The sequence below is a fragment of the Giraffa tippelskirchi genome, chromosome 12, assembly GCF_054371585.1.
Source record: "Giraffa tippelskirchi isolate mGirTip1 chromosome 12, T2T-mGirTip1v1.2.pri, whole genome shotgun sequence".
NCBI lineage: Eukaryota > Metazoa > Chordata > Mammalia > Artiodactyla > Giraffidae > Giraffa > Giraffa tippelskirchi.
The window spans coordinates 149827605-149840776 of NC_137286.1; the positions used below are offsets into that span (position 1 = coordinate 149827605).

The 13172-nt window shown below is 59.9% G+C and overlaps 1 protein-coding gene across 5 annotated transcripts in view; it reads right to left on the reverse strand.

Moving 5' to 3' along the window:
• The window catches only part of RASA3 (RAS p21 protein activator 3), an 80002-nt gene continuing 66830 nt past the window's right edge, over positions 1–13172 (reverse strand). For 3 of the 5 annotated variants that reach the window (XM_081551597.1, XM_081551601.1, XM_081551599.1), the window contains exons 17-24: positions 12473–12550; positions 12019–12092; positions 11190–11296; positions 10780–10862; positions 7144–7352; positions 6903–7006; positions 2452–2635; positions 1–1418 (exon numbers count right to left, since the gene is read on the reverse strand). In XM_081551597.1, coding sequence (XP_081407723.1) covers positions 1343–1418; positions 2452–2635; positions 6903–7006; positions 7144–7352; positions 10780–10862; positions 11190–11296; positions 12019–12092; positions 12473–12550 — 915 coding nt within the window. In that variant the 3' untranslated portion in view covers positions 1–1342. The remainder of the gene's footprint in view (positions 1419–2451; positions 2636–6902; positions 7007–7143; positions 7353–10779; positions 10863–11189; positions 11297–12018; positions 12093–12472; positions 12551–13172) is intronic. The other 2 variants (XM_081551598.1, XM_081551600.1) reach the window with 1 other exon arrangement.

A 13172-nucleotide genomic window follows, 5' to 3' on the forward strand; every position in this document is an offset into this window, starting at 1 on the left:
AAGAATAAAAGGTCTGTTTTAATTAGCCAGTAAAATACATCGCACATCATTAGTATCTTAGAAACAGTAAGTTACAAATTCATGTTAAAAGTTGCAGTTTGGAGCCGCCTAATCCTTGTGTGATGCAAGTTTCTTTTTTGCAACATTTTCTTCCACCATTTGTGACAACTGCTAACATTTCTATCTGCCATCTGGATCTCCAGTGAGAGATGGCACAGGGTACCGGGTCCTAGGGGTCCAAATGGGGCTTTCCAAATTCAGGCTCAGCCTGGCTGACCTCAGGGCATCGGAGGCGGCAGCTCTGCCCCGGGCCCAGCATCTGCTCTCGAGGCCGCCCAGTGCTGGCCCAGCAGTTCCCCCTCCCTTTTCTCTCGGGAACTTGACTCGGCCGCCGCGAGACATGCCCATTCCCTTTTTTGTCACCCATTGTCACCAAATCTCTGCAAGAGGACCCCTGCCCCCAAAGATTGAGGCCATCCTTCAGCTGGGATCTCCGTGTGGTTCTGACCCTCCGACCAAGGGTGACACCAACGTCAAAGCTGAAACCGGGAGGCCTTGTGTTGAGGCCTTGTCACCCATGAGACACACCCATTCCCTTTTTTGTCCTAAGGTGGCACCTCCCTTGAATGGTAGAGGCTTGGATGTTCCGAGTTACTAATACTTTATATCAAAGAGCTAATTTAAAACGGTTCTTTAAAAACATTAAGAAAAACGACTTGAAAATAATGCACATTTCCATTTTTACAAACTTCCCCAAACTCCCACCAGGGTGGCATTCTACTTTAAGCCCCACTGACAGCAAACACAGCTTTCCTTGATGTGGCAGCTGGGTGGACACATTTCAGCAGCACGGTGGGAATGAAGGCTGGGACCCCCAGGAAATCGCTGCAAGAGGACCCCTGTCCCCGAAGATCGAGGCCATCCTCCAGCTGGGATCTCCGTGTGGCTCTGACCCTCCGACCAGGGGTGACACAAACGTCAAAGCTGAAACCGGGAGGCCTTGTGCTGATGGCCGCCTAGACAGCAGGCTCACAGGAGAATAATGCTCAGAACGTCCCTGCTCAGGTGAAGCAGAGCCTTAGTGCCATAGAGACAAATGTGCGTGTGACATGGGCACGCGCCTTGCAGGCTGTGGTAGTGCCAGCACCGTGTTCCAGGAGGGCCAGCTCATCTGCCACCGATGTGACCAAGTGTGTGGCCTCGCAGAAGTGGCCCGGGAGCCTCAGAAGTTCGTGAGCTGGACGTCTGACGAGCTGCCCTCTGGTCTGGTTCTCTCCTCCCCCAGCACGGGCTCTTCTGGTGAAGCTCAGGGCGCCATCTTGGGAGAGCGTGTCCAAAGACTTCACATGGAATGGGCAGGGGTCTCAGACTGCTGCCTGATGTAGCTCTGGAAGCTCTTGTCTCCAATGGGGTGCTCCCTACAGGGTATGGGGATGGGAGCGTGAGCATGGGCTGCCCCGTGCCTGGCACACTTCGGAACTCTCACTGCCTGCTCCTACCTTGGCTTGTGATGCACAACCCTCGTAACATATACAAAAAATGCAGACCAGCAAGGGAAGAAGCCAGCCTGAAACCACCCAGGGAAGCGCCCACCGTGAGCCCAGTCCCAGCGGGTGGGGCTTGTTGTGCACGAGTGTTCAGACCGTGAGCTCCGGTAGCGGGCACCGCAGTGTCGCGCCCCGTTGGCTACAGATGCTGGCACAGCTGTGAGTCACGGCTGTTTCCAACATGGTAGCTCTGCCATGTTTAGGAAAAGGCAGCATCTTCACACGGCTGAAGTGGGCTCTGACAGAGGGTGTTAGAGGGTCTGAAAGGTGATGCGAGGCTCCTGTCTATGGAGCCAGGAGCAGACACTGTGGGCATCCCTGGAGATGATACGCACCCTCGCAGCCTGGCCAAAGTCGAGGTCTCTCCCAGAGGCCCCTTCCTCCTCCCAAACCAAACACACGTGCTCCCTGGAAGGAAGGGGAGCAGGGAGGGGGCTGGACCCACACCAGGTGTGTGCGGGGTGAGCTCTGCATGGGTCCATGGCCTCCAGCTGCTCATGGACTCTCATTACCCCACGCTCAGAGCAGGAGGACAGGGACCCTTGGCTGAGCCGTCTGCAGCCAGTGGCGTGGGGTGCAGGTGGCCTGGCTCAGTCTGCGTCTCTGCAGTCTGGCCCTCCCAGGATGTGGGGTGGGGTCCACAGCCAGCCTGGAGAGAGGCTGAAGGTGCCTCCTAGAGGCAGTGCCGCTGGCCCACCAAAGCCTAATTTTAAAAGCAAATGGTTCGGGAGGCAGGAGGCTTGGGGGCCTGAGGGTCTGGGGGTGGGGGTAGAAAGCGCTGCTCCAAGACACAGTCCAGAGGGACCTGCTCTGAAGGAGGCAGGAAGCCTGCCCTGCCCTTGGGCAGGTGGTCCAAGGCAGCACCCGCTCCCAGCTCCCTGCGCCACCGAGACCCCAGACTCACTGGCTCCCGTACTTGGTCTTCTTGAACTTGTCCCTTTTGTACTGGGCATGCTCCTGCTCCAGGGCCCCGACCCCGGCAATGACCTGCTTCAGCGTCTTGTAGGTCTCCTGGGGGTCGTCGATGATGAATGTGGAGTACTCCTCCTGCTCTGGCCCGTCATACACGGATCTGCTTCCACAGGCCTCTGCAGCGTCAGGGAGGGCTGAGGTCAGTGTGGGGGGCCCAGACAGGCCACCCCCGGAGCACGCCAGGAAGGACCAACCGCTCGTGCAAATGCACACAAAACAGAAGCCACTAAGAGTCAGGCTGCCCCTGAACTGCAGAGACGCCCACGGGGCTGAGAGCCGCCAGGCACCTCGGCCTGAGGGTCTGATGCTGAGCACCAGGCCGCAGACCCTCTCTGGGGTGAGCTGGCTCTGTCCTAGAGCACGGGCCAGGCAGGGTCGGTCAATCTGGGGAGATGGGCCCAAGGAAACCCCACCTGAGGAGGGGCGCTGGGCTCCACCCACTTTTACGAGGATGCCCCGCAAGGGGTATGCACAGGGCACAGGGTGGCCAAGAAAGCCTTCTGTTGGCCCATCTGTGCTGGCAGCTTTCCAGGACGCATGGCCCCCCCTGCTCAACAGGAAACTTCTCCTGAGACCACGTCACCCTGCTGAAGACCACACTGTGGCCTCCAGGACCCCATCTGACCCCAAACACCTGAGCTGAGTCCTGCACGCCTGGCGCCCGGCCCAGGTGAACCAGCATCGGGTCCGTCACCCTGGCCTGAGATGGACAGCGTCATCACCATCACATCACCATTGATCTCAGCATCATAACCCTCATCATCAACATCACCATCACCACCACCGTCACCCTCATCGCCTCATCACCTCCATCACCACCCTCATCAACATCACCACCATCCACTTCATCAGCACCATCACTTTCATCACCATCACATCACCATGTCACCTCCATCATCACCATCACTACCACCATCATCATCATTACTGTCATCACCATTGTCACAGAAAGCTTCACTGCCTTTTCTAACTCAGAAGGAATCTCCTAATTCTTACTGAAAAACCACGAGTCTGTGCAAAGAGAAACTGAGAAGATTTAAAATTTCAAGGGAAAAGGGGACGTGGTGTGAGGAAGATGAGGGCTCCACATGTAAGGGATAAAGAAGCAGAGACCTGGGGGCACCAGGGCCAGGGTGGTCACACCGGCTGGTGTGCCTGCGCCTGGCGGGCCTGCGTCTCCTCCCGGAGCCCTGCTGGGCTAACTGCTCAGCCTTGAGCAAGTCACTGAAGCGCCGAGCCTCAGTGCACCCTGCTGGGAGACGGGGCTGCTTAGAGGAGGATGGGAATCACGGAAGGACCACACTGGGGAGATGGACGGGGGTGGGGGATGGGGGTGCGGACAGGACACAGGCAGGGAGACCCAGGCCGCCTTAGGATGGGGGCTGCATGAACCGCTTCATAGGGTGACTTTATACACCCCTTGGAGCAGCCTGGTCGGTGGGGCTGATGCCTGGAGGAGGAAGTCGGCACTGCCTGGTGGGTAATGTGCCAGCTGATCTCGCAGGGGATGCCAACGTGGTTCTGAATTAAGGTCTGTGTATTGGGGCTCCCCTGGTGGCTCAGTGATAAAGAACCTGCCTGCAATGCAGAAGACCCAGGTTCGACCCCCAGGCCAGGAAAATCCCCTGGAGAAGGGCATGGCAGCCTACTCTAGCGTTCTTGCCTAGAGAATCCCATGGACAGAGGGGTCTGGTGGGCTGCAGTCATAGGGTCGCCCAGCGTTGGACACGACTGAAGCGACTAAGCAGCAGCAGCAGCAGTGTGCACCGTCCCAGGGCGTCAGGCAGCACAGCCGGGCTGACGGGAGGGTGCTGGGAGAGGCCTGGGAGGAGGCTCCAAGACTAGGGTGGGGGAGCAGGTTTTAATTCTGAGCCCAATGTCAGACACGAGATGCGTGACTGGACCGAAAACAGACCCCGAGCATCCAGAGGCCGGGGAGCTCACCCACTCCTCTTTAACAGGTTCCCCAGACCAAGCCTGGCAGCGCTGGATTGCGTGCTGATGCCAGCCAGCAGCGGGCATGGATTTATGAAACAGCCCCAGGAATGAGGAAAAGCACAAGGCAGACGTGGGGCACGCCAACAGGCGGACTTGCCGATTGGCCAGCCACACCCTGAGGACCAGAGGGCCTGACGTGGACTCTGCCAGGTGGCAGCAGGGGTCATACACCCAAAGTTGGGAGGACAGCCAACGGCCAGGAGACGCAGGAAACCAAGACCCACCGGCCCTGCCACATGTCAATGTCGGTGCCCCGAGACGGAAGGCCAGGCCCGCCCTGGTCTCAGGGCAGACGGCGGCTCTGGGCCCGCATGCAGCGCTGCTTCGTGTCTGGAGTCACCCCGAGCCCTGCCCAGGCCCCGATGGCCGGGTCTGTGCCTGGGGCACAGCAAGGGCGGCCAGTCACCATCACCAGGACCTCAGCCACACGCCTCTGACCAGCAGCCGGGGCCCCACGCCAGCCCCTCAGCAGGGATCCCTGCCGGCCCTGCGCTGGGCCTGCCCGCCCGAGGCACTGGCTGCACCCTCACCCAGCTGCAGGGGAGCACCGAGTGGGGTGCGTGGACGGGTGACAGGGACACAGCCACCTCCAAGCCCCGAGACGCTGCTTCTCCAGGGGAGCGGCCTTGGTACATCACGAGCCCACTGGCTGAGTGCTCAGGGCAGTCTGGCGAACACAGACAAGATCCCAAAGGGATGACAGCCTCTGAAAGCAGACTATCGGCCTCAAGAAAGCACCGAGGTTCCAGGCAGAGGCCTGAAGACCGTGGAAAGTGACTCTTGCTTTGGCGCCTCCATGAAGTGGGGGCAGGGTCCCCAATCCTACTGACATCCTGTGAACCCTGCTTGTCAGGATCACTGCTGCCCAGGAGGGAGGCGGGGTGCTCAAGACCCCTTTCCATCTGACTGTCTGTCCATCCATCCGTCCAGCAAACAGGTACCGGGCGCCTCCCGTGTGCCAGGCGTGGGGATGAGTCACACCTGCCTCTCTTCTCAAGGCTCACATACATCACGGGTGAAGCGCTGCGAGACGACCACCATCGCAGAGACAAAGACAAGCACAGGCTGTCGGGGGGAGGGGCACCCAGAGGCCACGGGGGTGTTAGGCTGGGGGTGCGTCAGGGGCAGGGGCGCAGGGCTCTGCAGCGTGGTGCTGGGCACAGAGGGAGGTGGCGGGCCTGAGGACTGCAGGCGGAGCTCACGGACAGCAGCTGCGTGCCTGTCAAAGCAGTAAGGCCCCCTCCAGGCCTCGGGCCACACGGACACTTCCAGGCCAGACCAGGGGATGAGAAGGAAGAGTCTGACAGCCTTGTTTCCAGGCACTTTCTGGGGGCTTCAGGGCCCACTGTAGACTGTCCGACCCCAGCTCTGAGAAGCGCCGGCCTCAGGGCACGGTTGGGGGATCTGTCCTGCATCTGCCTCTCCTGAGGCAGCCCAACCAAGCCCCCGGGCCTCCTGACTTGTCCCACCTACACTGCTTAGTTCAGGAGGGCAAGAAGAGCAATGAACACCCAGCAAGACGAAGCTGCATCGACACGCCTGGAGCTGCTGGGCAGGCACACACACTCACACACGGGCCCACACTCATGCGCACATATTCACACAGGTCCACACTCATGCACACACGCTCATACACGGGTCCGCACTCATGCACACACACTCACACGGGTCCACACACATATACACATGCTGACACACGGGTCCACACACATGTACACATGCACTCACAAGTGTCCACACTCATGCACACAACATACAAGGTCCACACACATGCACACATGCACTCACACAGGTCCACACTCATGCACACACATACACACACACAAGGTTCCACACTCATGCACACATGCACTCACACAGGTCCACACTCATGCACACACACACACACAAGGTTCCACACTCATGCGCACACACACACACACAAGGTTCCACACTCATGCACACACACACACACACAAGGTTCCACACTCTTGCACACACACACACACAAGGTTCCACACTCATGCACACACACACACAGGTCCACACTCATGCACACATGCACTCACACAGGTCCACACTCATGCACACACACACACACACACACACACAAGGTTCCACACTCGTGCACACACATATATGGGTCCACACACATGCTCATGTCCCTCTGGAAAACACAGAAGAATGAAACCCTCTGGGGGCATGGGAGTTACTGAGACACAGGATCTTCTCAAGAATTTGGCAGTTCAGAGGCTGCAAGCTATCCCACCTTAAAATTACCCACAGAAACTGTTACTAAAGTAACTCCCCCCGAACAGCCTGCAGAAGCCTCCTCCACTCGCGCGCTGTGACGTGGCTTCGCTGCACCCCTCGGCGGCCCCCAGGGCTCCCCCAGCCCCGCCTCACCTTGCATCTTCTCGAGTTTGCTCATGTACGAGCTGAAGAGGGAGTAGATGCGCTCGGTCTCTCGGTCCCCGTCGATGTCCAGCTGGATGTTTGCTGGGAGGCCGCTGCACAGACACACGAGAGCCGGTGGAGAGGAGGAGGGTCAGCTGTGATGCCGGTCACTTAGTGGCCCCTAAAGACGGAGGACCCGGCCCCTCACTGATCCCTGCCAGGGCTGGGGCACCGACCGGTCACGACCTACCCAGTGCAAGGGGAGCAGCCAGCGGCCGTGTCCGAGGAGGCCCTGCAGCACAGCCAGTGGCCGTTCAGGTAGGCGGACGGGTGGTAGACGGCCAGGCGCTTCTGGTTGCACTGGCTGACCTTGGTCAGGATGTCGATCCAGGCCTTGGCCTCCACGCAGTTGTTGGCCTGGATGTACAGCGCCCGCTCGGGCTGGATGACCTGGAACATCTGCGAGCGGGGAGGGCTCAGGGGCCTGCGCGGCACAGCCCCCGCCTGCACCACAGGGGCCGCGGCCGGCTGTGCCAACCTGCCTGGGCCACGCGGGGACAAAGCGAGGTGGCGAGGCTTGCCTGGCTCAGCCTTGCTCAGCCGGGCCGGGTGCACCGCTGGCCTGCCCCTGGGACGGCCGAAGTGGACGTGGCTGTTATACAAAAGTGCCAGCTTCCCTGGGCCTCCTTCTTCCTTGAGTGAGATGGGCTTTGTGCAAGACATGCCCTAGCAGACCTGTCCATCCTCCCATCTGCATCCCCAGACCGGCTTCAGGATGGGTGCACATGCTGTCGTCCATGTGAAAGGTGCCCCTCCCAGCCTGCCACTCCAGGGGCCCCTCCTCCGCCCTCCAGGCAGATGTTATGTCCTCCCTGAGGCTTCTCAGAGCCTCTGTTGCCTTTCCTGTTTATTATTCACTCAACAAACACTCCTGAGTCCAAGGCATTGTCCAAAGTTCTGGGGACTCAGTGGCCCAAATGGAGTTTCTGCGCTTGTGAGCATCTAGCCAGCCAGAAAGACAAGAGTGAACCCAGAGCACAGGGGCTGTGTGAGGGAGGAGGCCTAGCGAAGGGTCAGCAGGGAACCTCCAGGTAAACGGTCCTCCAGCTGCGATCGGATGGGCCTCCTGGAGTTACTTGAGCCGAGTGGGGACGGTGAGCAGCAGGGGTAAAGGCCCTGGGGCAGCAAGGGCTGGGACCTCCCAGAGACACAGCCAGGCCGCCCACAGAAGGGCAGGGAGGTCGGCAGGCTTGTCAGAGGGCACAGGGAGCCAAGAGTTAGGATGTCAAGGTCCAAGGTGGCTTTTGCAAGGTGGGGAGGTGTGCCCAGAGAGGAAAGACAGAACAGGATATGAAGGATTCCCGGAGGAGTTGGAGTTCAGGTTCCTGAGTGAATAGCCAAGGCTCCTCTGGCCAGCCCTACCCACACAAGCACCATTGCACAGGCCGCAGACTGCACAATCTGTATACAGCTCCATCCCCGACAGAGGCAACACCCTGGAGGAGGGCACTCTGTTCCGACCATCCTCACAGGCTGGACCCTCCAATAGGGCCTGCACACCACAGGCCTTCGAAAACGTCTCACAAAAGGAGGACGCTGGCCTATAGTTAGCTCGTGGGAGCCACCTCTGAGGAGGCAGCAGGAGAAAAGGACTCTGAAGTTAGGAATTTCCTCTAATACTTCTCATAATAATTCTTCTAATTATTATCATTAAGGAATCGCTCTACACCTGACGGAAGGAGTGGCTCTGGCTGCTTCAGGGCACGGTTCCACACTGTGTCTCTTCCTGGTTGTTGGGAGCGGGCTGCCCCAGCCCCATCCTGGAGGGACCTGTCACCGGCCTGGGAGGGGCCGCGATGCTGTGCAGACACACACAGGACAGGGCAAGGGCGCTGACCTCCCTCAGGTCCACAAACACCCTCGCACCTGCCACAAGGCCACCTCCCAGCCCAAGAAATCACCTCAGATCGCCCTGGGGGTGGGGCAGGAAGCCAAGGTCAAGAGCCAGCGCAGGATGAGGGCAGGTGCCTCTGACCATCCATCTAGCCAGCACCTAACCCTCTGCAGCCACGGGGCCGGCCTCAGACCAGACGGAGGCCAGGCAGACCCACCCTGTGTGGCTGGAGGCAGCTATGCAAACCAGACCGCCTGCAGGGGCCCAGCATGGGGGGCAGACAGACGCAGGGTGGGCAGACCAGACTTGGCCGGGGTCTGTGAGCCGGAAGAGGGACTGGCGGACACCGGACGCTCAGGCCTGGAGGGGCTCTGTGGCAGCAGCTCGGGGCAGCGATGTGAAGACGGGGAGGCGGGTCTAGGGCCCCACGGTCGGCCTGGGCCGGTCCCGCTCCCACGCGAGGGGGTGAGCTCCTGGCTAGCTCCAGGTCGTCCTCCTCAGGATGGTCATGGGGGAGTGGTCCCGAGACACGAGGGCGCTCAGTGACCTCAGAAGACGCAGTCACCCAGAGCCTAGAGGGTACCCCGCTGAGCCCACCAAGGCCCCAGCAGTGCCCTGAAGGGCACGGGAGGCAACTGGTCTGAACACTGAAATGAAACCCCTCCTCACGGGACTGTCCTGTGTGCAAAGGGCTCCAGATGACCATGCTCAGTGAGGCCTCCTCAGGGTCCTGCTCAACCGGACCATCCCCCAAACCATAAAGCATGACAACCCAACACATCAGGGGGAACCAGCTATGCGGAGGCCCCTTGCTGAGCTCCGCCTGCCATCCACTTGGCCTGTGACCACTCAGGATGACCACCGTCTGCAGAGGAGGGCACAAAGGGCTGACCGCCCAGCCAGGTGGTTCCTGCCCGCTCCATCCACCTGATGAAGGGGTGTCCTAGCCACCATCTTCCTCAGGGAGACGCCAGTGGGGCCGTCTCTCCGTCCACCCAGCCCTCGGGACATGAAGACGAGCCGCAGAGAAGACAGGCTCAGTCTGAGGCTGCTGAGCAGACGCCTACACTCCCGAGGGGGCTTCGCCTACTGATGGCTGGATGGCAGGGCCTGTGCTGTCTGCCACCCTCGCCTGGTCACAGGTCAGGGTCTCTTAAAAGCTGGAAGACTAGTGAATCATGCGTAGAATTTCAAGTTTTATCTATCAGTATTTATACCCCATCTACCTTCAAAAGAGACTGCACATGACTTACACAAAATGCATCTAATGAAACTGGAAAAATACAAAAAATATTTTAAAAATTAGGGACAGAATTAAAGAAGAGAAATGGCAGCAGACTCAGGATAAATAGGACCCGGTGCACAGACTGTCTGAAGGAAACAAACAGCCCAGGAAAGCCCTCAGACTGGGCTCTGGGAAGACAGCTGAGGGAGCTGGGACGCAGGGCCAGGACCCCACAGTGACCGCGCGAGGCTGCAGGGACCTGCCCCCCGGAGACCAGGACCCCACAGCGACCGCGTGAGGCTGCAGGGACCTGCCCCCCGGAGACCAGCCCCTCGGAGAGGGGGGTCGTCCTGGCACCCAGTGTGAACCCCGTGCCCCTCCTCGGAGCCTCGCAGGGGGGCAGGAGGGACGCGGCGACCATGCAGCGGCGGGGGTGGGCACATGTCTCCTCCCCCCCAGCGGGTGGAGGTGTTTACCGGGCAGAACTCAGGCACTGTTCCCATCCCTATGGTCCCCACAGTGTCGGGGGAGCTAAGGCAAAGCGAGGGTCCCCAAGCTGTTTGCCAGCATCCAGGTGGTCAGCAGAGGCGGACCTGATGGGAGGTCCATCGGGATGCAGGTCCCCACAGCCTCCACCCAAAGCTGACTTTGAGAGAAAGCCCACGGGTCCCGGCCGACCCGACAGGCAGGGTGGGCTCTCTGCTTCACGGGCCCAGGGGCAGACCAGGACCCGGGGTGGGGGTGAGGGGCTAGGGGCTGGGACTCACGTTCTTCATCTTGAAGGACTCCTCCTCCAGCGGCTCCACGGCCAGGATGTTCTCGATAGGGATACTGCAGAGAGGCGGGTCCCCTGCGGCAGAGCGCGCTGTGAGTGGCCAGGAGGGGCTGGTCTCCCCGCAGGCTCCCATGGGCCTCGAGTCCCAGGGGGACGCCCACCATCCAGACCAGGCCACCCGCATGGGACGAGAGTGTCCGCCCCGAGACCCTGACCCCACGCTCAGCTGCGGAGGGCTGACTGCTCCCCACGCCACCCAGGCCACCCTCTCGGAGCCCCCACCTCCCGTGCAAGCAAGTGCTCACCCCAAAAGCAACCTGGACCCCACAGGGCCCAAGATGAGGCTCTGGTCCCTTGGAATAATATATGTGAAAACAGTAAAAAGTGACCCTTTCTTGTTACCTGTGCTTTTCTGGTAGGTGAATTCATGGTTGGTCAGGCGGAACCATCTTTTCTTAAAATTCTTCATCCCAAATCGTTTTCTCCCTTGTGCTCTCTTAATCATGACCCTGTTGTGAACGGGACAGTCTGGGGGTGAGTGGCCGAGGGCTGGGGCCAGGGCACCCGCCTGCCCGCCCCCACAGGCCAGTCACAAAATCAAAACAGCTCGCCGCTTCCACACCTGTGACATTTGATGCAGACTACGGGGTTTCAGTATCTTATTTCCAAGGGACAGGACTGAAGAATCAAAAGATGAAGGCCTCTACTCTTGAAAAGTTTAGCGCCTGTGCTGGTGTCAACTGTCAACCTCAGGTTGCGGGTTGCTGACAACCCTGGTCTACCAGAGCTCCAACAAGGAGCCCCACCTCCTGCCCTGAAAACGTGGACTAAAGGTGCTCCCAGAGCCAGTCTGGCAGGAGGTCCCAGCCCCGCAAGCGTGTTCTGGAGGCAAAGACAGCAGAAAGCCAGCTGCTTTCGGCTCCATCCTGTGCTCTGAGCCCCGGCGGGGGACACTGCTGCCTGGGGGGGCTGATGGAGGGTAGGGGCCCTCAGACTCTGCTGAGGGAGCCACCGGGCAGAAGCCTCTGACTACTCGGGGGCCGTTCAGTCTCCGTCCCCCACAACACCCCACAGACGGGCATTCCTCCCCTTGCATCCTCAGCAGAGAACAAACAGAGGGATGCAGCCCTAAGGCGTCTCAGAGCCACAGACCAAGGCCCCAGGCAGCTCTGGACGCCCCTGGACCCGCGGGCAGGCCCCCTTGTCCTGAGCCTCCCTCCCACCGCCTCACCCTTCTTTAAGCAGGATGGGCTGCTGCACGCTCTTGGGGTCTCTTCTCCCGGAGGATGAGATCAAATCTAGGAACTGAAGTGGGACAGAAACCAGACAGTTACGGGGAAACTGTGAGCACTGCCTGGGCACCCTGAGTCTCCTGTAGCCAGAGGAGAGGTGGGTCTGAGCACGGGTGCGGGCAGAGTCCCTCAGGGAACCACGGAGGCCAAGCCGCTTCCACCCCGCCCAAGCTCGCCCCTCACAGAAGCACCCAGAGCTGCTCCTGCTCCTGAGAGCCCCAGGTGACTCGGGGAGGTTCACCCGCACCCCTCCTGGAGCTCAAAGCCACCCCGGCTCCCTCCTAGCTCCCCACCTCTGGGTTTAGCCCCGAGGGGCCTCCCCGCTCAGTTCAGCCTCCCATGAGTCACCCACCTCAGCCTCTGTGAGTCTGTGTAATTGATGCTGAGACTTACGTTTTTCACTGCATCAGCGTACTTCTGCTCGTTGAAGAATTCATAGAACGCAGCCATGTAGGACTCCTTAAAACTGGCCTAAAACAGAAAAGGGCATTTAAACAAAGCCTGAGGTCGCATGGCCCAAACCTGAAAGACCTGGAGCGTGGACAAGACAAGCCTCAGCTCGGGGCTGAGCACAAGAGGCCAGCATCTCTTTCCAGCAGTGTGGAGCGTAGGCAACCCCCCTGCTACAGAGGCCTGACACACGCCGCAGGAAGGATTCCACTCAAGCTGTGCTTAAAATGCCAACTACACGGGGTCCTGGTCCTGGGTGAGATCTGTCACGCACGACTCAACACCCTTCGTGGGCATGTGGCTTCCAGATGTGTTGCTGGGATGGGGAGTCCTCACTTTCAGGAGTCAGGTCAACGGCAGGAGGAACCTGGGGGCCTGTGTCCACGTGAGTCACTTTACCACGAGGGGGTCTGTGTGGACCTCAGCCCAGCAGGGACCCGCTCATTGCTTCGGCTGACAGATGCTGGGCTGATTGATGGACGGAGCATGGGGCTTTGGCCTGCTTCTGTGTGTATCACCTAGGTTCCGAGAAAGCTGAGGATTTGGCCTGCAGGGGTCTCTGTCTGCAGGGCTGGGGGCGGGGGCACACGGGCCGTGAACTCAGTAGAAGGGCTGGGGCCCTGTCTGCAGGGCTGGGGGCAGG